A 25,452-nucleotide genomic window follows, 5' to 3' on the forward strand; every position below is an offset into this window, starting at 1 on the left:
TGTCGTATTTAAAATAAACTATTGGACACATTGTCTAAGGGTCGATATTTCTGGCAAATCCTACTGCTTTGTTTCATCACTGAGTATACCATCTTGAATCAAGTGACCTGTATTTGTGTATTTCTGAATTTCCCTGAACATTTCTGTACTTCCATCTTTCGTCGGTAAGCTGAAGTACTTATTTACTGCAGTTACCTTCCTTGTAGATATATCTGAGGTACCATAACGCTTTTCGCTTATAACTTTCGCATCGTTCGTTTCCCATACAGGGATCCTATCCCCAAATTGATACAGTTATCCTCTTCCATCATCCTAGAACGTTTGTAACATCACGAAATCACCCTGTATACATTTACAGGCACCGGCGCCTATAACTTTGACTCTCTTTAGCGTCGTTGTATGACGTATACAGACGGGGGGTTCCCATGTAAAACTTGATCTACTAAGTCACCGTTATAGCCTGTAGAAGCGAGTAACATGAATGATGAAACACACTGCACAAGAGTCTTCAGCTGAATATGGCGCCCGCGCTGAAACTTAATGATCCTACGTCTCGCCGAATTGGGGCTATTATCAAGAGTAACGATGGTATTATACAGTATTTAAGTGACGGCTCCTTCGGGTGGCTAACTCTGTGTACCAGCGTGGTAATTGCGTTTTCTCTTCAGTGACAGCGCTCATCTCCAGACACACTTAGCTTATTGTCTAATTACAACATTGCGGTCACAGTGTTCGAGGACGTTTGGCCTGCACTTTGGGGCAGGTGACTGTAATTCAATAAATAGTCTATGTAGAAGTCGCTGGTGGCGCCATTACGAATCTTCTACCAATGAAGTGCCCCCATCTATTCAAAACCAGTTTCTTCGGGGTAAAGAGAACGAAGGATACCATCGAAAGTTTGGAATTTCTTATCATTTTTGTATAATAATTTATGTAGAGTAGCAGAACTTACATTACTCGTGCTCATACCTGGAGATATGACTTCATTGAATTTGACATTGATGTACAACAGAAAATGTTGTCACATAGGTAATACGAATATTCACTTCACTAATTGGATGAAATATGGTTGTGCATTGGCACCTAATGTGGGTAGCACAGCTGAATTGGCGAGAAACGAATTGGGTTGGTTTTTATCTTTTCTTACGTTTTCACTGGTAATATTGTACTTTCTGAATCATGTAATTATTCAATTTATTCTGATTTGTTTCTAAACTTACAAATTCAAAATAGAATTCAATGCAGTAACTATTGAGAATCTTCTCTCTGTATGCACAGGAGAATCAAATATTGTTTTAACAAACACATAATAATGATTACATTCCGCTTAATTTTAGTACTCAAATTTGACCAGTTTTAAGAGCACGTTAACATAATAGAAAACTGCTGCGGATGTACATGCAGCGTTAAATTACTTGTATATGGTTATTTTTCTTCGTTACATGAAATTAGTACAACTGAAACTAGATTACTTACATAATTAAGGAATACAGTGACAGGTAATTGACAGTGTTCTATATTGCATCAATTCTACTCTATTGTATAAAGTAATATAAACATTATTTATAATATGACCTTTTACACCTTTAAAAGAACTCTCGAGATACGTCTAAAAAGTCACATATCCGTCGAATTATATCTATTCCTTCTTCATTATTCCGAAGTTTCTAACAAGTAAAATGTGTTTCTTAATTCTTATATTCTGTTGGTGTTAAAAAGGAATGGACGATGTATGAACTAAAACGTTACTTTTAAAAATTTTTATCTGGTTTCTGTGTGACGTTTTGTCAAAATATATTATACAGGGAGCTCATTAAGTGAAGAAGGAGAACGACGTATTAAAATGTCCTCGGAGGTAGAAAATAAGAAAACCTGTCAGACAGCATTTGAAAGTCATTTCCATGCGACTACATTGATGTTCGCAAACATTTATGAAGATAGCCAATCAACATTCCCTGTTGATAGGAAAAATGTTGTACAGCTTTCTCCAAACAATACAATAAGTGCTGAATGATTCTGTGCTGTTTAATAAATTAGTCAAGTAGATTAATTGTATTATACCACAAGACAAACATGGGAAAATTTGCAGGAAGAATAACTGTTTTCTGTGTCTTAAATGAACTTACGTAGAAAAAAAAAACTTTTGTAAAAAAATCTTTTTTTTACGTGGGTTTCAAAAAAAGTCTGATATATTTACACATTCTCTGCACTTCGCTATAAAGCAAACACGCTGAAACACATTATATACAAGGTTACTGTAACAGGAACACTGAATCGATATTTACAAAGCATTCAGCTATCAGCAGATCAGGTGAGAACTTTTAAAGGTGGTAAGTGGTCATAGGAGAATACAACAGTACAGGATTTAACACAACTTTTTTCCGTCCTAGAGCCAACGGTCTCTGAAATAAACTGTTACTGTTTAAGCATTTAGGGAGAAAATTGTCTTGTTTGATGAAAACATGAGTGCTGTAAGGAGACAGGAGGTTATTACAGTACTTACGTGGAATAATATTGACAGGAGTCTGAGTTAGTTGCATATAGACTAGTAGTCGAAAGTAGTGGAATATAAAATTTTCTTTTCGTAAGTGATTAGTAAAATAATCAAGTTAACTGTTACGATAATAAATTCTCTTAATTTATTTTGTCAGTCTCCACTCTTTTACATTTAAAACTAGACGATCAACAGACTACTCATTGGAAAGGGATTCTTGTTTTTGTCTTACTTGGACACTCACCTGTTAATAGGCCTGCTTTCAGCACTGGCTCACAAATTACTAACACCATAAAAAAGCATTGGTTGTTCTGACACCTCCGTCATATATACACCTAAGAATACAAGATACACATAATATTACAGTTAGTTTCATTTCGGCGCTAACTCGTTCCAGGTGGAGTACCTCATCGCTCTATATCTCAAAATCTTGGCAGCCGTTTTAACAATCACACTGGAGCAGAGAAGTGTCATATCGCTAAGTCCACTTCCTGAGATATCTATTGCACACTTCTGTGATTGCAACAAAAAGATGCCCACACATTCACTGTCTGAAAAAGTCACCGTAAGTCACTGAAATAGAACACTATACACTTATTCTCAAGTACCTCCACTCGACCGAATATGCATCTATTTTCATAGTTCCTGATAGGACACAAAAGAGGTCCTGAGTCATTAGAGTCATAAACAGAGTCGACGGCCTTTGCAATGTCTGTTCTGCTGTGCCGATCTTCATGCAGACTGCGCTTTTAAAGTCACCAGTCCTACAAATCTGTAAACGATTCAATTCTGAGCTTTCATAATCAAGTTTGGTAATGGACACTGAAGGATAAAAAGGATCTTTCTTTTTTTAAAAAAGGGAAGGATTTATCTTGTGGTGTGGTGTCACTCAAATACGCCGTATTTGGTGTGTGTGTGTGTGTGTGTGTGTGTGTGTGTGTGTGTGTGTGTGTGTGTGCGTGCGTGAGTGAACTGTTCACTCGAAGAAAAACGCAGATATCCATAAGAATAAGTGTGATAGAATGCTGCAAATGTGGAGGAGCTATAGGAATAGAACAAAGCAAGATTTTTTGCAGTTCATACCGACTGCAACAATCCGTTTAATTTTCACCAGTGTGTGCTGAGTTTTAGGCATGAAGAAATAAAAAATAACAAGCTGTGGAAGCTGAATTAAAACCTGATTTGAAAATGAAATTTTAGTATGTTTTAAATCACACCCATTAATGGCAAGCTGAAGGCTTTGATTTATTTGTGATGTTTTGTTCAATAAGCTATTTCTGCCTTGATTGTTGAGAGAGAATTGAATTGGAAATTGCAACCACTTTAGTTGCTTCAGTTGAAAACAGTACGGAATCAGTTCATCAATTGTTGTAATGTGTAAACTAGCACTTGTAGTAACCATTACAGGTATGAATATTAGGATTCTACATCCATTGCAAAGGACAGGTCTAAGAAGAAAGGAAGTATTTTTCTTTTCTCAGCTTACTACCAGGTAAGCGCAAGGCCTACTTTGATTTATAATGGGGCTGTGTGCAACTTTTTTGGAGACTCATAACTATCAAAAGAAAAAGTGTTCATAGATATAAATTAATTAGTATATAAGACAATTTTGATTTTGGAGACAGCTGAGGTATTATCAGATACTCTGTTGTTATAAGGAAAACACTTGTGGACAAGTAAAATCTGTGATCCCACGGTACCCTTGCAATAGAAAATTATCTTCAATTACCATAAATCTTAAACGAAAGCCACTTGGTATTTGAAATTGAGTGTATATATCAACAAACAGCTGTGAAGGTATTAAATTCGTTGCATCTAACATCTAAAATGCAAAGGAAGTCTTCTTATGCTTCAAGGTGGAAGATGAACAGGTAGATGAATAATTTTATAGTTTGGAAAGAACATACAGCGTGGTGTATACTGCGTGATTCAGCTGATTTACCACTGGATTTTATGCAACCTACAACATTTTCAAATACCGTGCACAAGATTCTGATATTCTCTTACTTGTTACACGCAAATCATTAGTCATACAGAAAAAATGAAAGGAGCATTTCGTACAAAATTTAATATAGTTAAACTTTGTATTGGGAAACGTTTCCGCTGGGGGCCACGGTTTTCGAGCATTCCAGGAAAAGGCGCTTGAAGCTGACTTCTGTACATTTTCCTTGATCTAAACGAGAACTACAGCCTGTAGCGGTAACGTATCCCAGTACAAAATTTAACGACATCAAATTTCCTACAAAGAGGTCCTGTTCAGTTTTTCTGTTGAACTACTGATTTACATGTAGCGACCTATAGAATATGAAAATCTTGTGCTTGATATTTCAAAGTGTTGTGGATTGTATGAAACCCAGTGGTAGGGGCAGCTAAATCAACATGTATGTTATAAGTTCGAACTATGTGTCCTATGGAGTCCAGTTAAGTTTCATTTTCCTATTATTCTGAACCTTTCGCAACACCCGAGCAGGCTTCACGTGTCGACCCAAGACGTTAACTTTCCGCCGTTAGCTTCCCAGGTTTAACAGACCATTTTTTTTCTGAGATTTCCCATACTGCGTCTTTCTGAGGGGTGTAACGTATAGCCAATGTTGGGATTTGATTTGCAACCAAGCTCAGCATACGTTTTATCCTTATTCGTTAATTTTGTCTGCTACAGCGTGTCTACAAATTTTACAATTCTATGGTTTCCTTTGTTACATCATTCGGAGCAACCCTTAACTGCACGAAGGAATCTCATTTCTGCAGCTTGGATCTGTCATTGATCCTAGCGTTTATACATTCATGTTTCTGTATTTGTAGCTCTCGGAAACCTGTTCCTTTGCCTCTGAAATTTATTTCAAATGTAGACTTTTAATTAGGGGTTTTAGAAACGAGCCACGAGAGAAGTTCAGTTTTTGCTTTCCAAATTTTTGGTGGAGAGAGTATTTACCCCAATAAGAAAAATGTCTAGTGAACAAAGGCAAGCTTGAGCTTTTTAATAGTTGAGTTCTGCCAGTGGATTCATCTCTGCGTATTTGTCATCCATGTCTCGCTCTCATGCAACGGAGACGGGAGTGCCACCGTTCTACCCGTCAGTATCACTTCCTAAATTGAATTTCATTTGTGTCTGTCGGAGAAGAGCAACGCGCAAACGGTAACTTCTGGGTTATCTGAGAAATACGATCGAGAGTTTCTAATGGTAGATCCTTGCCCATGGAATCGACACCATGTTTTTCCATTTGTATCTACCTCCCACAAAACGGAGCTGGGAAAGCCATACTTTTATCTACCAAATTCGTCCCAAGTAGAATTTCAGTCGGAAGTATCGAAAGTAAGCCCAGAGCAAGGTGAAGATCTAAGGTTATAGATGAAGTAAGCTCGGGTGTCTCTAGTGGTAGAGTACTACCCACGAATCCAAAATGAAATTCTGCTTAGAAAACTCCCAGGTTTATGCAGGATGTAACTGGTATAATCGCAAATATTTTTATTTGGGCATCTTAACATGTACATACGTTAATATGTCGGCTGTTTTTCCACTGCGTCGAACACACTTCCCACAAAAAAGTCACAAATGTTATTCTCTTATGTTTCTGTGGCACGAAGAGAACGATGCCTGGCAGTATAGACTTTCTTTTATGCGTCCATACATCCACACTTCAATGTCTGACCTGCTGAAGTGGGGATAATGAACATTAGTGGTTGCCTTGCGCCATGTGTACTTGCAGGAATTAAATTAACTATACTCCGTCCGAACAGGCCTCGGAAGGCACAATGGTGCCGACCACCCGCCGCGTCATTCTCTCAGCCCAGATGCGTCACTGGATGCTGATACGGAGGGGCATGTGGTTAGCACACCGCTCTCCCGGCCGTCGTCAGTTTTCCTGACCGGAGGAGCTACTTCTCAGACAAGTAGGTCCTCAGTTTGCCTCACAAGGGCTGAGTGCACCCCGCAAACCAACAGCGCTCGGCAGACCGGACGGTCCCCCATCCAAATACTAGCCCAGCCCGACAGCGCTTAACTTCGGAGATCTGATGAGAACCGGTTTTAACACTAAAACATACGACTTGTAATAGCCACAATTATTAGTACGAAAATCGCTAAATACTGACGTTATACTACTCAGTACACCATCCTGAGTCACAAATAAATATATCTGAACCTATACCCATTAAATGCCTAGTAGACATGGGCTCTAAAATGCATACCTTAAGAGGTATGAGCCCTCTTCATCTTCGATACTATGATACAGATATCTTCTACTGCAAGGTTTTTGCTTTCCAAATTTTGGGTGGAGAAAGTATTGACCCCAATAAGAAAAAATTGTCTAGTCAACAAAGGCTCAAGATTACAAACTTTAAAAGCTATGATCACTCGTTCATCTTTGCTAGTGTGAACACATTTCTTCTGCTGAACGAGTGCTCACAGCTCTTAAAATATGTATTTTAGATCCCATGTTAACCACACATATTTTTCTTGTTTTCGTCCATAGCAGAAGAGGTGTTTCTTATTATCGAAGATAAAGAAGTGCTCATATCTCTTAAGATGAGCTTTAGAGCCCTCGTTTACTGGACTTTTTTTTCTTATTTAGCTGTAAGGAACCTGTCCCTAAAGTTTGACGATGTTTTCTGGGCACCCTGTACATGATATTTAAGTGATGCTACCATCAAGTTGAAGCTTTGAGGTCAATAATGAGGCAACACCAAGTGTTCCAAATGGTGTAGTATGACTGAACTGAAATTCCGTTACGAACACTCGTAATTTCAACTGGGTATATTAGAAATCAACCAGAATAAGTTGAAACTTATAGACGATTTATGAAACGAACTCGGGTGTTGCTGATGGTAATTGCAAACCGATTGTAGCAGTGCAAGAATGAGGTCTCGTCTGCAATTTAGTTTTCCCACGTGTGATGAGCAACAGGAGTGTCATGCGTTATATGATTTGGCCTCTATATGTCCTTGTGATGGTTTGTTATGGTGTAAGGGAGGATACCATAGCACGACAATTAAGTCCAATTAATAGTGGCAAAGCTCAGAGGAGTTGCCTACGCCACTGTGCGAAACTGCCACACGCAGAGGAGTAGCAAAGACACGATCGTCCTCTGGCGTCGTCCTGCGGGCGAGGCAAAGATTCAAATCGACGTCGACGGTGAGTGGGCCTCAGAGGGCGACATACTCGGCCGGCAGAGGGGAGCACATTGGGGGCAGCGGGGGCGGCGGGATGTCGTCGGGGGCGTCGGCGTCGGCGTCGGCCTCGCTGTCCGGGGGCAGCGCGTCGGGCAGCGACAGCGTGGAGCTGCCGCCGGCGGTGACGCGCGGGCCCATGTTGTCGTAGTGCGGCTGCCCGTGCGGCGGCGGCGGCTGCGCCAGCGGCGGCGGAACCACCTCCTCCTTGCGCTGGGTGGCGCCCGGCCTCGCCCTGGGTAGCGTCGCGTACGCGTGGGCGGCCAGCACGCGCGGCACGTAGAAGGGCGCGTCGGGCCCCGCCGCCACGCTCACGCTGGCCGCCTTGCCGCCTCCGGGGGCAGCGGGGGCGGCGTGGCCCGGCGGCGGCTGCGGCGGCAGCGGGCCCGCGCGGTGCGGGATGTCCAGCAGGTCCGGGTAGCGCTGCTCTGGTTCCACAGGCTGACTCACCTGCAATCGAGAGCCCGTGTCACACTTGAGTGTTAGCCGTGTAAAAAAACACACTGTTCGACAGTAGCTTAAGGGGGTAGACGTCAAACGGACCGACTTGGAGCAGGAGAGGCACCACAGGACATTTTAATTTCCACTGTCTACACTTTTATAAATAAATTCATAAAACCATGTCAGTATGACCAGGAAGGATTCAGGATTCACCTTCATAGCAGTGGAAGTTCAGAAACACAACAAAATAATTTTTTTTACATGTGAAATTTGATAATTTTTTCACTATTGGCTGCATTTGTTGCTGTGTGTACACTTTTCTTCATAAGTAAAAGAGATTCTTCGATGAATTTTGCACAGCATACAAAACCCTACTTACAGGTGTCTGAAACTCGAGAATTTATTTAATTTATGGAAAAATGAATGGGGTGTTACATTTTAAACTTCATGTTTAGAAAAATCTTAAATTTTATAGTTAATTATCTCAATTTTTACCAGTTTTTAATAGATCTGGAAAATTTTAGAGTTCCATACACCTGTAAGTATTGTTTGCATGCTGTGCAAAATTCATCGAAGAATCTCTCTTACTTACGTAGAAGAGTGTACCTACAGCAACAAATGCAGCCAGTAGTAAGTGAAAAAATGATGCAATTTCACGTGTACAAAAATTTATTTTGCTTTGGTTTTGAACTTCCACTGCTATAAGAGTGAATCCTGAGTCCTTCCTGGTCATGCCGATAAAGTTTTATGAATTCATTTGTAAAAGTAGAGACAGTAGAAATTAAAATGTCCTGTGGTGCCTCTCCTGCTCCAAGTCGGCCCGTTTGATTTCCTACACCCCTTAAGAACAGTGACATCTCTGGTATTTTGGAAATATATTTGTCTAGGTGACATACTTACGTAATTAACAGCATATGATCACAGGTTAATGGAAGCGCGAGATAAACCATTACAAATGTGAAATGATGGTACATTAATAACGAGCATAACCGTCAGAATATTGAATGCATTGAGTTGTACAGGTGCAGGATCTCAGCCTGTTGGATGGAACCCCATGTCTGTTGCAGCTGCTCGATCAATACAGAAACGATTAATGCTAGCTGTGGATGTCGCTGGAGTTGTCGTCAGACGATGCGCCATAAATCCTTGATTGTACACAGATCTGCTGATCTAGCAGACGAAGGCAGCACTCGACAAACTGCAGAGGATATTGGGTCACAAATGCGGAATATGGGCGTTATCCTGCTATAATGCTGTTCATGAATGACAGTACAAGAGGTCGAATCGCCGAACTGACCTACAAATTACAGTTGGGGGGCGTGGGATAACGAGAGTGCTTATGTTGTCATAGAAAATCGCACCCCATACCGTAACTGCAGGTGGAGGTCCATAGTGTCTAGTTCGCAGATATGTTGGTTGCAGGTCCTCAACTGACCTAACTAACACACGGTCAGAACCACCTTTCATCAGAGAACACAACAGACCTCCGCCCTGCCCTCCAATGGGTTCTCGCACTACAACACTGAATTCGCAAACGACGGTGGTTTGGGGTCAGTGGAATGCATGCAACAGGTCGTCTGGCTCGGAGCTGCCCTTGAAGTAACCGATTTTTAACAGTCTGTGGTCTCACTGTCGTGCCACCTGCTGCAGATGCTGTGCGTACGATACGCCAGAGCGAAACACGGAGTACGATGGTTTTCCCTGTCGGTAGTGCCAAGTAGCCGTACGGAGCCCAGTCTTCTTGTGCTCGCACATTCTCGTGACCACGAGTGCCAGCAGTCGTTTACTATGGGTACATTCCTGACAAGTCTTCCTGCAGTATTGCAGAAGGAATATCCAGTTTCTCGAAGCACTATTTCATGACCTCATTCAAACTCAGTGAGATGTTGACATGCTTGACTAACATCAACTCACCCCCGGCAATCTCAAAGGTAACTAACATACACGACCGTTAAAGTCTGTATTTAAAGCAAACCTGATTTGCGTATTCGTACTGGCGCTACTAGCGCCATTATTATGCGAAGGCCCGAAATTTGAACAGACATTATCTTTCAGATGTAGAAACACGCCTACCAACTTTCGTTTAGGTAGCACAATTCCTTCTAGATGTTGCGTATTTATAACGAAAAATGGTTCAGATTTTACCAAGTGGGAAAGCAAGATAACAGATATAAAAAACATTCATATTTGACGCAGATCAGACTCCCAAAATCAAGGTCGATATGGGACTTTCAGTAAGGAATGTGCCCTTCTCACACATTAATGCACATTTTGCACCTGTTATTCATGCTGCCTATCAAACAGTTGAGGTGTCTTTCGGGGATATTTTCGCACTCGTCTCTCAAAGTGGTTTTCAGTTGCTCTACGAACCACGGAAGAGGTGTTCGTAGAGAAACACGTCTGCCAAGAGCGTCCAACGCACTTTGTATAGCGTTTAGGTCTGGACAGTACGAAGGCCATTCCATAGATTCAATACCTGTATTTTTCAGTTTTTACGACAAATGAGTGGTACGGTGTGAGCGGTAATTTTCATTCACAAACAGAAAGTCGAATTTTACCGCACCCTTCAACAGACAGACATGACCCACAATGATCTCCCGGCTACACCGCTGTGCTCTAACGACACCTGACGCAAAGCTAAGCGGCGGTCTTCGGCCATTGTGCATAATGCCTGCCTACATCATTACTCGTACACCGTACCGATGACGTTCAGGAACATTCTGTGGTGTGTGACGCATTACTCTCTCTCTACACACTCACTGGTGGCCAGACTCACTTGCCACGGTGATGCGGGATTCGTCGGAGACCATCACTCTGAACCACTGCTGCTGACTCAAACGAACATGCTCCCATCAATGGCCGCTTTCTCGACGTTAGCGTGGTGGAAGTTCTATGCATTTAAAAGGCTTCCTAGCACACAAACCAGCCTGATTTAATCGTCGCGAAATTGTTCTGGCAGACACGTGTACCGGTAGGGCCAGCGATGTGCCTGGGAGTGAGAATCCGTCTCCGACCACCAGTATGTTATTGCACAGTATTGTCAACTTCGGCGGTCTTTTTTAATCGCGAGACGACATTTTTTGAGTTAGACTTAACAGCGACCACAATGGTGACAGTTTTATCGAACTGCTCGTCCACGATCGGAAGCACTCAAATGATGCCTTGCAGACGTCTTGCCGTAGCACACTGAATGTCGCACCGATAGGTTCCACAACAATTCTTCTCAGACACCGTGCGGCATGAACTGTCGAATGCACGCAGAGCATTTGTGGACATGCTTCGCTGTAGCTTACTTGTCCCGCTGTCCACATTCCCTTTTACTGTCATCGGTCGGGCGTTCCGTTGCAATTGCTACTTCCGCAGCAGTTTCTAGTTGTTCCTCAGTATTAGTTCTTCCTTAGCGTTGGTGAAGCAGTGTACCAAATCGCTGCGGTGATCGCACATTTCTCCAGCTGTTGTTGTGCAAGGCACGACACATCACGTTCGGCTGCATCCCCCTTCCTTTCTTCCCATTCTCTGAGTACGCTTTGATCAAGGTAGGTCTTAGTATAAAGGGTTATTAATTTTGGCTTGTCACATTTTTTTGGCACACATCTGATTACGGTGTCACAGTACAGCTGAAGATGGTCTATTCATGGTCTGTGTAAAAAATTATTAATAAAAGTTGTTTCAAAAAGTATGTCAGAATGATGTCAAAACTGTCGATCGTTGCGTCACGACTCGGTTACTGGAGGGACGAAGTCATAGTCTAGTTTATACCCATTGCCGCTATATGTCAGTTGCATTCTGTTTGGTTACGATCACGTGTTGCAAAATTAACACTCCGCATCAGAAATGATTTTGTGTTCTCGAGCTTGTGAAGATAATTCCATAATTGCATTGCAGATGCGTGTCAGGTTGAGGCACTAAACTGATCCTCCGAATAGATGGAACTTACGCAGATGGTATCGACAGCTTGAAGACACAGAATGTGTATATAAATTAAAGTGTCCTCGCCGCCCTTGTGTCCCCGACGAAAACCACGCACGAATTCAAACCGTTTTGCAAAGCAGTCATACAAAATCAGCTAGTAGTGCGAGTCGGGATTTCCAACTGTCAGCAACAATAATTTTTCCGTGTTTGGGAGACGTCGGGTGGTTATGAAGCAGTACGAGGTACAGCTGTTACAGGATCTACGTCGTAACGCCAAACGCAAAAGTGGGGCATTTTCTGAGGAGGTTCAGAAAGCTGTTGACAATGATGACACTTTCGCACTACACATCGCGTTCAGTGATGAAGCGATTTTCCACCTTAGTGAAAAAATAAACCAACACAATGTTCAAATTTGGGGCCTACATAATCCACGTGCAGACACTGAATATGTACGAAGTTCACAGAAGGTCGAAGTGGTGAGTGCGATATCCCACTCACCTGTTTGCGGCGCATTTTTCTTTGATAGAAACACAACAACAGTGAACAGTATCTTACGATGTTACACATCTGGTTGCTTCCGAAGCTGAACGACTTCATTTTTCAACAAGGGTGGCTAAGTGCGCGAATATATGAATGAAACTACTGAGCCGTTGGATTGATCGTTAAACAGCTGGCGACTAAGCTCTTCTTAGCTGGCCTCCACAGTCATCGGATATGACGCCCTATGACTTGTTCTTGTGGGGTTTTATTAAGGACAACTGTTATGTCCAAAACTACAACAGTAAATGGAAAAGTAGAAGAATCTTACTGCCATAAAATCATTGGCGACGGACATGGTAACGCCAGTGTTGGGGGAATCCGAGTATCGATGTGATAGTGTTCGTGTCGTGGTGGAGAACGTATCTAACATTTATAATCTAAACTTAAAGAATCGTAAATACGTTTCTCAAGTTTCATAGATGTGTGTCTCCCAATTTAATAAATACATGCGTTCGAAATACGTATAGTCTTATTGAAACACCCTGTACAGCTACGAGCAACCCTGATTTTTTAAGAATATATTCATAAGCACCTTCAGAGTTTCAGAAGATGACTGCGACAAAAATGCAAGTCATACAATGAACATACGCATACCGGTGGATAGACAATCTTTCCAAGTTCTAAACTCACATAATACGTGCTCAAGACGGGTACCGTCTATGACGTAGAAAAAATCAGTACACGCCTGTAGTTGACTGAAGCTGCTCCTGCTGTCCAAGACGGCGCCACAACAGCAGCCGCCTTTTAAAATCTTTTCATTGAGCTCTGCAGGTGCGAACATACTCAATGCGACAGTGTGTTGTGGAACATAGTGGAATATTCCCGCTTCACCCCTATAGTTTCACAAAGTTCCCATATATGGAGGGGCTGTATCTTGCCTTCAGTAGCCTTCAGAATGCCGTCTGTAACAAAGTTGCGTTCCAAACAGAGAGCTGTCGTTCAGTTTCTTTGGCGTCAAACCAGAGTATCGCAGATATTCACAACAGCTTACAGAATATCTGTGGAAACGTGACAGTGATTAAAAGAACGGTGAGCCGTTAGGCGATTTCCCGCGTGTAGGCCGGCCACTCACAGCTGCGATTCCTGCAATGTTGGAACGTGCGGACAGTCACGCACGATGTGATAGAGGTATGAATATCAAACACCTCGCTGCTCAGCCGGACGTCTCTTTTGGTAGTGCTCGTCTGGGTTCCTCGCCGCCTAACAGAAGATCATAAAGGACCACCTGTGCGGAACTGCTTACGCGTCACGAGGCTGATCGTAACAGTTCTTTGTCAAACATCAACACAGCCGAAAAAAAATAAGTTCATCACTTCGGACCGGAAACAAAACGCCCACGCATGGAATGGTGTGACGCCACCTCTCTTCCAGTCCAGCTCAGTGATGTTGATTATAATTATGTTCGTCTGAAAGTACCTTCGACGAGGATACCCACGACTCGGGAGATCTATAGGTGCTTGATGGATCACCATGGCCGCAACATAATGGAATTAAAATACCCGTCGAGAACAAGGAACCACATTTGGTGTGCAGTGCATACTCCATTTCTGTCAACAGCAGCGAGATCGATGTGTTATATTCTTATAAACCGCAAACTTGTGATCAGGAGTCGATTACATACAATTCATTTGGTCGATTCTCCTCTTTGCACAAACTGTGGATCGCTGGACATGCGACGTAATATTTGTATTCGTACGATAATAAGTCCATGGTGGATTATTGGATGTATTTACAAGAACAACACGAGCTCATACGGAGTCATACGAAATACAGGACTTACTTTTCCAATTTTTTAGGAAGTGTTTTTCACAATCCGCCCGACAGCTGGGCTGTCCCAGAAATGAGAAGACTCCTGCAGCAGAACGACTAGACACAATACTGCGCGGTTCAATTATATTGGCATATTGCACACTGAGAAGAAAACTGGCCCCTACCTGTTGGCGCCAGTTATGACTGGATTATGTTAACGTGAAGAAGAAAAACACACAACGATAGTAAACACGTGAACCGCCTCGGATAATAGTCCTTCGAATGGTCGACGCAGGAGAAATACATGCCACCCACAATGGCAGAAATGGTCAAGATAATATGGCTTTCTACCAGATGTATGATGCGACACCGCGTGCTGCACGGATTGTGATGCAGATGATAACTTCATTTTCACTCCCGCCCGTGACTAGGATTGTCATTTACTTCATTCATGTTAAAAAATATAAGAGGGCGGCCTTTTCGTTGAATTTATGGTTCCCAAATTGTTTTTGCTGTCTCGATACTTTTCTTATCCCTAGGACAGCACAATTGTACGAATAAAGATTGTTTGTTTACCCTGCCTTCCTGTTCCAAAAAAACAAATAGAATGAAGGAATTAGTGGTCGCGTTGTTAGACCATAAAGCGGACGAACCGCGTTTTTATTTTTATTATCAAAAAAATTATAAAAAATAACAAAAAAATTTAAAAAGTGGTCAGCGTGACGGATTGCCATTCTACGGACCCGGGTTCGATTCCCGGCTGGGTCGGAGATTTTTCTCCGCTCAGGGGCTGTGTGTTGTGTTGTCTTCATCATCATTTCATCCCCATCCGACGCGCAAGTCGCCCAATGTGGCGTCGAATGTAATAAGACCTGCACCAAGGCGGTCGGACCTGCCCCGCAAGTGGCCTCCCGACCAATGAAGCCAAACGCATATTTCCATTTTACCTCTCTTCCAAAGAAAAAGTTCAAAGCCGCAGCCTCAGCCGTTAAACTCTTGGAGACGGTCTTCAGTTAAGCTGACTGTGATTCGATGCTTGGAGGTATTATCTCTGCGCTGATATGCTATTTTTTCTCTTCGTCTTGTAGTTTTCGTACAGTCTTCTTCTAAGACCCCAGAGCGATATGGGGTGGTAAAAGGCTTTCGCAAGCCGTACAGTCCAGATTCGGTATACCAATCAGAGAAAATCGCCGTGAACTTTGGACAATCATGCCACCAGCGCACCAAGTTGAAGATGACTATGTAGTAAAGCGTTGTGTGCAGTTGCGGGAAGAAGTCAGTAACTGCCTGCTGCGCATTCTCATCCGGTAGGAGTCGTCAACTCTTCAAGACTAGTTTTAAGGGACGGTTGGGAATAGGTCAGGACTATAGGGCGTGTACTCGAGGTTCTCCCACGCGAGCCGGCGTACCTTCTGCATTACGACATTTGCGATATGGGACGTCGAATCGCGACCAGAACGGAATTAAGCGCGCTATTCCGCAACGATGGCTTTCGACAGAAATGCTGATCTAGACACATTCTTCATCCTCCGATGGATGTCTACTGGTGTTTGTCCTTCGGCAGAGGTGATAACAGCGCGTTGGCCCTCTTCGGATGCATTTCGTAACAACGTTGCAATAGTTCACGTTTCCGTATTTAGCGCAACCACGTCGGAAAGACAGGAACGCAACACTGGTTCCTTACGTACGTGTCGGTGTTTTTATACCCAAATCGGAGTCACACTATGTTCCGTATCCAGCAACGTCCTCAAACGGAAGCTGTTTGAGCGCCCGTTGGACATTGGAATAATCTTGTGCTAGTCGGGACTTGGGTTTAACATTATTTAAAAGGCGGGGAAATTGGTTACAGTGAAACCATACAATAACCTTGAACTGTTTCACGCTTTTAAGACCACTATTGCGATGCTGAGACATTCTTCTAGTAGATTCCAATGAGCTGACTGGGAAATAAAGACTTAACGACATAATGTAAGTGGAATGTAGGCAAACCCACATCTATAGCATTTGTAGATTTAGAGTAAACGATTCCGTGTTATTGACTAGAAAACATAAACGGCAGTCAAATCTAAACGAGACAGATAAAAAAATACGTAAACTGTTTATTATAACAAAAGTAATTGTCCAAATTGTTAATACATTTACCCTACTTTTAGACAAGATGGTCAATGCCTTCATGGCAAAAATGTTTGCCATTGCCTACATAACCATGATTGCACCCAGCCACGCACCACTTCGTCCGGAGCAAATCGACGGCCACCAGTGTCCCTTCAGGGCTCCAAAAATTTGGAAATCGTATGGGGAGATATCGGGGCTTCGTGGAGGACATGTAAGGTCTCCACATGTTGCCAAACCTGTTTCAGTTACGCTGCAGAAGTTTCGCTCGGAAGCCCTTACACATCCTCCATACAGTTTTGATCAATCCCTACGCGATATCTACATTTTTGGAGCCCTGAAGAAAGACATTCGTGGGCATCGAGTTGCTGCGCCCGAAGAAATGCACGTTTGGGGAAAGCCATAATTCTCTAGACAAGCGCAAATATTTTCTCATGAAGACATTAATCGTCTTGTCTCACAGTGGGATAGAGGAATTAATAGTTTTGACGATTACATTTTTGCCATTTGTCTCGTTTTCATGTGAATACTTTCTGTATTTTAAGAAATTTTGAAGTTAGCAGGACAAAACATAGCGATTGATAGGCTACATGCCGTACAGAAACTTGACTGCAATTGTGAAAGTCGAAATGCACGGCAAGCAGGCAACACCTGAAAAAGAAATAAGACTTGGCTGTGGCCTATAGGCCCCTTTCATTAAGTCTATGCACAGAGCAAGTGGTACAGGAAATCGAAGGGGAATTGGGAACAGGAATTTAAGTTCAGAGAGAATATAAAAGATTTAAGTTATACCATTGACGTTATGTCTGAGGAACAAAGGCCGTGGAACATCAGTTCACTGTAATGCGTGATGACAGTAGATCCATGCCATGTTCTTCATGAATCTGATCCAAGCAGTTTTCCGTAGTCTTATCGCAGAAAACTGGCCGTTCGTGTACTAAGTAAATTAGTGATCCTGACTCTATTTCAAAGGCAATGTGTACGCTTCCAGAAGAAAAAGACAAATAAAAATGGGCTGAATAAAGTGAACTATATGTCGGGGCGTTCCCAAAGACTGTTGTGCCCTGCCTGAATATGCGAAACACAAAGTGTTAATGGAGCTTCAACTACTCTACATGGCAAGGTGCGCTCGGTCACTTAGCCTTCCGAAGTGTAAACGCTCGCCGGCTGCGAGTCAGCCAGGTATCGTTTCGACGGCATCGGATCCTGCCGGGAAAATGCGAAGCAGCCATGTGGCTCTCCATATACAGTCCGGGTGCGTTGTGCCGTTGCAACGTTTCCCGTAAAAGTGTGACATTTGCTAAAGTTTATCTCCTACAATGTGCGCTCCTACTCAACTCACTTCACCCCTTTCACGTTGTGATATTAGTCTTTCAATCGTGACATGTAATTGGGAAAAACAATATAAAACGCAAAATTTGATTACGTGAAACAGATAGGTAATGAAGTGATACTGGTCTCTTTCTCTCAGTGGACGAGATAATCTTAGAGTTGCTAGCATAATGTCGGGATGATTATTTTCTTGGGTCAATAGGAAGAAGGAGAAGGAAAATTGTGAAATATATCAGCCATTCACTCCAGCATTTGACGGTACTAGAATGACTACTGCAACAAAATTTACTATAATGCTAACATAGGTGACAATTAATTCTGAGCTCCGCATTCTTCATGGAAAGGAAAATTAACAGAATCGAACACCTTTATTGGCGGAGAGGAGCATTTTAGGACAGTGAGTTGTGCAGTGCAAGGAAGTTGAAAGAGAGAGTAGAATTGGAATGAGCGGCTCTATACTATGTCATCAACAGTATCCGGAAACCTGGATGAAAATGACTTACAAGTTCGTGGCGCCCTCCATTAGTAATTCTGGCCCACCATCACCCTTGATGTCAGCTTCTACTCTCGCAGGCATACGTTCAATCAGGTGCTGGCAGGTTTCTTGGGGAGTGGCAGCCCATTCTTCACGGAGTGTTGCAGTGGAGAGAGGTATTGACATCGGTCGGTGACGCCTGGCACGAAGTCGGCCTTCTAAAAAATCCCAAAGGTGTTCTATATGATTCAGGTCAGGACTCTGTGCAGGACAGTCCATTACAGGGGTGTTACTGTCGTATAACCTCTCCGCCAAAGTCCATGCATTATGAATAGGTGCTCGATCGTGTTGAAAGATGCAATCCCCACTACCGAATTGATTTTCAACAGTGGGAAGCTAGAAGTTGCTTAAAACATCAGTGTAGACCTGTGCTATGATAGTGCCACGCAAATCAACGAGGATTGCAAGCCCCTCCATGAAAATCAAGACCACACTATAACATCACAGCCTCCGAAATTTACTGTTGGCACTACACACGCTGGCAGGTGCTGTTCACCGGGCATTTGCCATACCCACACCCTCCCATCGGATCGCCACATTGTGTACTGTGATTCGTCACTTCACACAACGTTTCTCCACAGTTCAATCGTCCAATGATTAAGCTGCGTACACCAAGTGAGGCGTCGTTTGGCATTTACAGAGTGATGTGTGGCTTATGAGCAGCCGCCCGACCATGAAATCCAAGTTTTCTCACCTCCCGCCTAACTTTCATGTTACTTGCAGTGGACTCTGATGCAGCTTGGAATTCCTGTGTGATGGTCTTTATAGATGTATTCCTATTATACATTACGGTCCTCTTCAGCTGTCGGCGGTCTCTGTCAGTCAACAGACATGGTCGGCCTGTAGGCTTTTGTGCCGTACGTGTCCCTTCACGTTCCCATATCAGTATTACATCGGAAGCAGTGGACCTAGGAATGTTTAGGAGGGTGCAAATCTTGCATACAAACGTATGATACAAATGACACCAAATCACCTGACCACGCTCGAAGTCCGTGAGTTCCGCGCAGTGCCCCATTCTACTCTCTGAAGATTTCTAATGACTACTGAGGTCGCTGATATGTAGTACCCGGCAGCATGTGGCAGCCCAAAGCACCTAATATAAAAAAAAACGTATGTTTTTGGGTGTCCGGATACTTTTGATGACATAGTGTAATTCGAGATGACAGAGTGCAGATGAGAATGAGATACAACGTCTACGGAAAAGACATTGCCAGACAAATCTCCAAGATGTTAATATGTTTATTAAGGCATCTACGATTAGTTAATTTGGCAGTCCAAGAAAATATTTATATATTACATATTGTGAGGATCTTCTGTACAGTGTGAATATGTAAACGAAAATATTAAGATAGCACAGGAGGAGAACAGTCGATTGGCAGATAAGTTATAACATAAGAAACATAGAATTTTTTACCTGAACCCAACCGGATAAAAGTCATTTTACGTCATGGAGCATGAACAAAACAAACGTTTTCTTAGAGTACCTGAGTACATAAGCTATGGCTTAAGACCAATTCTTTGCTTGAAAATAAGACCACGTAGTAAGAGGAAATACGTAACATATAGTGCACAGCGGAAATTGCTCTAAAAGGACCCATCACATTCAGTCCACCATCTCTCTTAGTCAATTCTACTTCATAGCAATCAAATGGTACTGCAGCTCTTTCCTGCGTTGGTACGGGGAAACGTTCTTCAAAGGAACGTAGACGTCTAGAAGATGCGAGACATGATGCAAGATTTCCTGTGCACGTCTGTAATCTGCATATACGAGTAGGGCTTCACGAGCCCAATTAGTACCAGTGTCGCACGAGATTTACATAAGAAACAAGTCGGGGAGGTCAAGAACTACTACCTTATCCTCAACTGACCCAAGTGTTAAGAGAAACGTCACTCCATACACGTATAGAGCAGCATTGTACAATATCAAAGGAACTTACTCATATGTATTTTCCATGGCCACTATGAAGTTGAATAGAATAATTTTTGCTATCAGTACTCTTCGTTATAAAAAATTAAAAATTTCAGTGAATTTTTTTCATGTTCATGAAATGACACGTTGCATTTCGGACCCTATGGGTCCATCATCAGATGCAAATCGTCTTAATAGATGATTTACTTCTGCTCTTTAGTGATGGAGGTATGATCCTGTTACCAAAAGGTTAGACGTTAGGTTTTGTAATTAGTGAATCAATTGCAGAAGTACACTGACGCGCCAAAAAACTGGTATACGCATGCGTATTCCAATGCAGAGATATGTAAACAGCCAGTATGAGGCTCTGCTGTCGGCAACGTCTATATAAGACAACAAGTGTCTGGTGCAGTTGTTAGAACGGTTGCCACTGCTACAATGGCAGGTTATCAAGATTCAAACGAGTTTGAACGTAGTGTTATAATCGGGGCAAGAGCGATGTGCATAACGTCTCCGAGGTAGAGATGAAGTGGGGATTTTCCCTTACGATCATTTCACGAGTGTACCGTGAATATCAGAAATCCGGTAAAACATAAATCCTGCAAGAACGGAACCAACGACAACTGAAGATAATCATTCAACGTGACAGAAGTGCAGCCCCTCTGCTAATTGCTGCAAATTTCAATGCCGGGCTACCTGCAAGTGGCAGCGTGCCAACCATTCAACGAAACATCACCGAAATGGGCGTTCAGAGCCGAAGGCCCAGTCATGTACCCTTGATGACTGCACGACACACAGATTTATGCATCGCCTGGGCCCGTCAACAACGACATTGGACTGATGATGCCTGGAAACATGTTGCATGGTCAGACGAGTCACCTTTCAAATTGTATGGAGTGGATGGATGTGTACGGGTATGGAGACAACCTCGTGAATAAATGGATACTGCATGTCAACAGTGGCCTGTCCAAGCTGATGGAGGCTCTGTAATGGCGTGGGGTGTGTGCAGTTGGATTGATATTCGACCCCTGATACGTCTAGATACGACTCTGACAGGTGACACGTACGTAAGCATTCTGTCTGATCACCTGCAGCCATTCATGTTCATTGTGCAATCTGACGGACTCGGGTAATTCCAGGAGGACAATGCGACACACCACACGTCCAGAATTGTTACAGAATGGCTCCAGGAACGCTCTTCTGAGTTTAAATACTTCCTTCTGGCCACCAGATTCTCCAGACACGAACATTGTTGAGCATATCTGGGGTGCCTTGCAAAGTGCTGTTCAGAAGAGATCCCCACCATCTCGTACTCTTACTGATTTATGGTCAGCCCTATATCGATTGAATGATTACACATTCATCTGCATATAGAGGAAAGTTTCTCGTGGACCGATGGAGTATGATCTCACGCGTCACAGGAAAGAGCTATCCCAATTTTTAGACGTGATTCAGCATAAAGCGAAGTGTACCGAGGTCAATGCTACTGAAGTGTTTCTTGTTCGAGTACCTGTGAACGCCCTGTTTTGCCCTAGCTACCAGCTGAAGATTATTTTTGGTTGGAACATAACACTTAGGTTAGTGTCTCTGCAAACCACTGGTCGTTATCACATCTCATGAAATTCATTACCGGAACAAAAATTAGTACGCCCTTTTAGAGGTTTCCAATTCAATCAAGATTTATTGTTGCAACTGTGTGTATAGCGTACATGAATGATTACGTTTACAGATCAATAGCTCTAAGTTACCAGTATCGACCTATGTTGAGACACCCATGTTAGTACGTAGTGTAGCCTCCACGGGTGGCAATGCGGGTGCTGACTCTGGCATCCAGTCGATCGTACAAATGTCGAATACTGTGCAGGGATACGTTATGGCATGCCTGTTCGTGCTGTTCACATAGCTCTGTAAAAGATGTTGGCTGACCAGTCGCATGAGTCACTTCTCTTCCCATCATACTGCACATGTGCTCGAGTGGAAACAAGACTGGAGATCATGCTGGCCAAGGACGTTCCTATAAATCTTCAGAGTACATTGAGTTTCACGGGCAGTGTTGAGAACACACACCACCCTCCTGCTGCAATTACGGCAACAGAATGCGTATAATAATATTCTGCACGTACCAAGTGCTAGTTAGCGTCCCCTCCAGAATCATCAAAGTTGAACGAGGGTAGTACCTTATCGGACCCCAGACCATAAACCCTGTGATGGGACTAGTGTGTCTACAGCGCTCATGAGGTATATGTCGTAAGCGCAAACGATCATCATTTGCTTTCAGATAGAATCTGCTTTCATCGCTGAAGATCCGCCGACGGCATCAGTCGAGCTGTGCATGTCGATACTGTGGCGTGAGTGGAAGACAGGCTACAGGTGTGCGTGCCCGTACTCCCACTGCTATTAACCAGTTCGCAAAAGTTCGTGTTGATACGTCTGGGCTTACAAGTCCTCTTGTCTGTGCTGCGGTGGCTGTACGATCTGCCACTGGTGCCCTTACAATACGACGATCCTGGCAGGCGTCTGTGCTGCGTGGAAGTCCAGAACATCGTCTACGGGTGTGAGTTTAAGTGACCACTGATACCAGCATCATTGCACAGCTGACGAAGCAGGTCCAACTTGGGTGGCATTGTCCGAAAGGACCATCCCGCCACTCGCAAGGACGTAATCAGACCCCTGTCAAACCGAATTAGTTGACTGTAGGAAGCAGGGGTGTGTCTCCGTGGCATGGTTCCCTGCTTACTTCACACGTTTGCACCACACTAAGCCTCCAGCCTGTGAGCATTCCCTATTAAAGGGTAGACATGGTAGGCGGCCGGCCGGAGTGGCCGAGCTGTTCTAGGCGCTTCATTCTGGAACCGCGAGTCAGCTAAGATAGCATGTTCGAATCCTGCCTCGGGGGTGGATGTGTGTGATGTCTTTAGGTTAGTTATGTTTGAGTAGTTCTAAGTTCTAGGGGTCTGATGACCTCAGATGTTAAGTCCCATAGTGCTCAGAGCCATTTGAACACGGTGGGCGCTCTGGTGGCTGTGCCATCACGCTATCTGTTCGTGGACGACGTTGAAACCATCATCACTACATCTACTATCCCCCAGGTGGCATATACCGACATCTGAGCAAAACCGACCTTGTCTTTTCAGTAGTGCTAATTTTTTTCCGGCAGTGAATGTAGTAACCATCTGACAAGTATAATTTACGGTATTGTTCTGGTAACAGCATCTGTCGATCTCATATAGATAAACATTAGCAGGAACTAGTTTGTGTGTGTTTGTGTGCGTGTGTGCCTATTTCCTATTAGCCTTATTGACTGGTACGTAGTTTTTTGCATCTGGGTACACTTACGGACCTGAGTCAAATTACTTGTACCTACGTTACGGACCAAGCAAAAATCCTTTGATACGTGATACTTTAATGCTCCATGCTTAATACAGCTTTAAAATTAAACCTTCCGCACTGAAATACATAAATAATTACGAAATATTAACAACAAAGGCAGTCAAAGCTACGTCAGTGTTACCAGCAGTGACAAAGCGTTAATTTACGGTCTTCGAAAATAATATTTCATCGTTGCAAACAGGTATTTAACTCAACGACCCACAACGCTCTCATACACACAAAGATTTACAGTGAAATACATAGCATGCTATTAAGATCAAAAAACACATGAGAGTGAACAACCTCCTGTCAACTGGACGAGTGCAGACTAACCCAAGCGGACGTAATAACGTAAACAAAATACGGCAACCAAATTATTTCTATGAGAGACACAGGAAAATATTTAACGAAAACACACAACAGTATCGTATGCAAAATCGACCCATACATATGCATAAACTACGCTGCCTTGACTATTTAGACATTAGAGCAGTAAAATTCGCGGTAGAAATCATGACACAGTGACTAAAGCGTGTATTAAACGCAGATACCGCTAACATATGGAAACAGGACTCTAAAAGAAACAAATAAAACTTATCAATATAACAGCTCAAATTCTGAATTCGTTTTTTTCAGCATGAGATTGATGAGAACTACTCTAAAAATCTAAATAATATCAGAATTATTGAAGTTCAGACTATTACCTAAGCACAGAGAGGTCGGGTGAACACGAATGATACAGGATATATAAATACTTGTTTGCTTATCGAGTGCTCTCATCGAAGCACTTATGTACGGTAAAATTTAAGGAAGGGAACTCCTCCTGTGAGAGAACGATCGTAGTGCAGAGATTACAATCAATATCTCTTACAACCATGACGAAAACGAATGTAGAGAAAACGTAAAATGACAAATACTGATGAATGTATGTGGAACAATAACAATAGAGGGGTTTTGTAGCCTTCCTGTGCGACAAATTGTGAAGTGGCTATTAGGAAGTCAATTTAGTAGCTATGGCTCTGCCACAGTTGAATATTACACGTTGGATCCTACTTTTCACAGAGCGCAAGATATCGGTGACAACAATGGCTCCACTTTCCTGAACAATAACCCAAACACGCACGTGCCGTCTCTCAAGGCTCAAAAAATTTTTATCCGGCAATGGAGTAGTATCTTAGAACTGTGGAAACATTATGCGCTTGAGCTCAGTCAAAAAACGTAAACAACAAAATTGAGAAGTATCGTGTATTAAAAACAACCGCTAATGTTGTAGCAAGTATGCCCTAATCACAGGTTGCGTGTAAGTCATACAACCATCAGAAATGGTTGCTTCCTGCTCTCCGCATTATTGCAGATATGGTAAAGTAAAGTAATATTAATAGCTAACCTGAAAATGTGTGTGTATAAACTATTTGATCAGAGCCTCCAGAAAGCGTATGTAATGCGGAATTGAACACAACATGTCACTAGAGACGGATCTGCCTATGTAGAAGGAAGCGAGAAATACTGTGTTACTAGCAGAGGAGCAGTAAAAGCAGTAAGGGGACAAAAGAAAGTTATGGGACAACCTGACTAGAAGAAGAGATCGGTTGATTGGACACATTGTGAGGGAGGACATCACCAGTTTAGGAAAGCGCCGGAGGAGGGAAAGGCAGGGGGTATGGGGGACGGTGAGGAATGGTAGAGGGAGGCCAAGACATGACTACAGTAAGCCGATACGGAAGGATGCACTGGAAGCTGCAGAGGTAATTCGGAGATGAAGAGGCTTGCACAGGATGGAGTAGCATGGAGAGCTGCATCAAACCAGTGTCCGACTGAAGACTACAACAACACATATTTTGATATGATATATACGATAATAAGAGCGGGCGCATATGACCTCATCTGTTCTCC

At 42.9% G+C, this 25,452-nt stretch overlaps 1 protein-coding gene across 1 annotated transcript in view; it reads right to left on the reverse strand.

The window, feature by feature from the left end:
- Positions 1-1,179: 1,179 nt before the first annotated feature.
- LOC126198773 (leucine-rich repeat-containing protein 24-like) overlaps positions 1,180-25,452 on the reverse strand; it is a 188,861-nt gene continuing 164,588 nt past the window's right edge. The window contains exons 8-9 of the mRNA XM_049935333.1: positions 8,053-8,110; positions 1,180-7,992 (exon numbers count right to left, since the gene is read on the reverse strand). Of these exons, the coding sequence (XP_049791290.1) occupies positions 7,637-7,992; positions 8,053-8,110 (414 nt within the window). The 3' untranslated portion in view covers positions 1,180-7,636. The remainder of the gene's footprint in view (positions 7,993-8,052; positions 8,111-25,452) is intronic.

The sequence above is a fragment of the Schistocerca nitens genome, chromosome 8, assembly GCF_023898315.1.
Source record: "Schistocerca nitens isolate TAMUIC-IGC-003100 chromosome 8, iqSchNite1.1, whole genome shotgun sequence".
Taxonomy (NCBI): Eukaryota; Metazoa; Arthropoda; class Insecta; order Orthoptera; family Acrididae; genus Schistocerca; species Schistocerca nitens.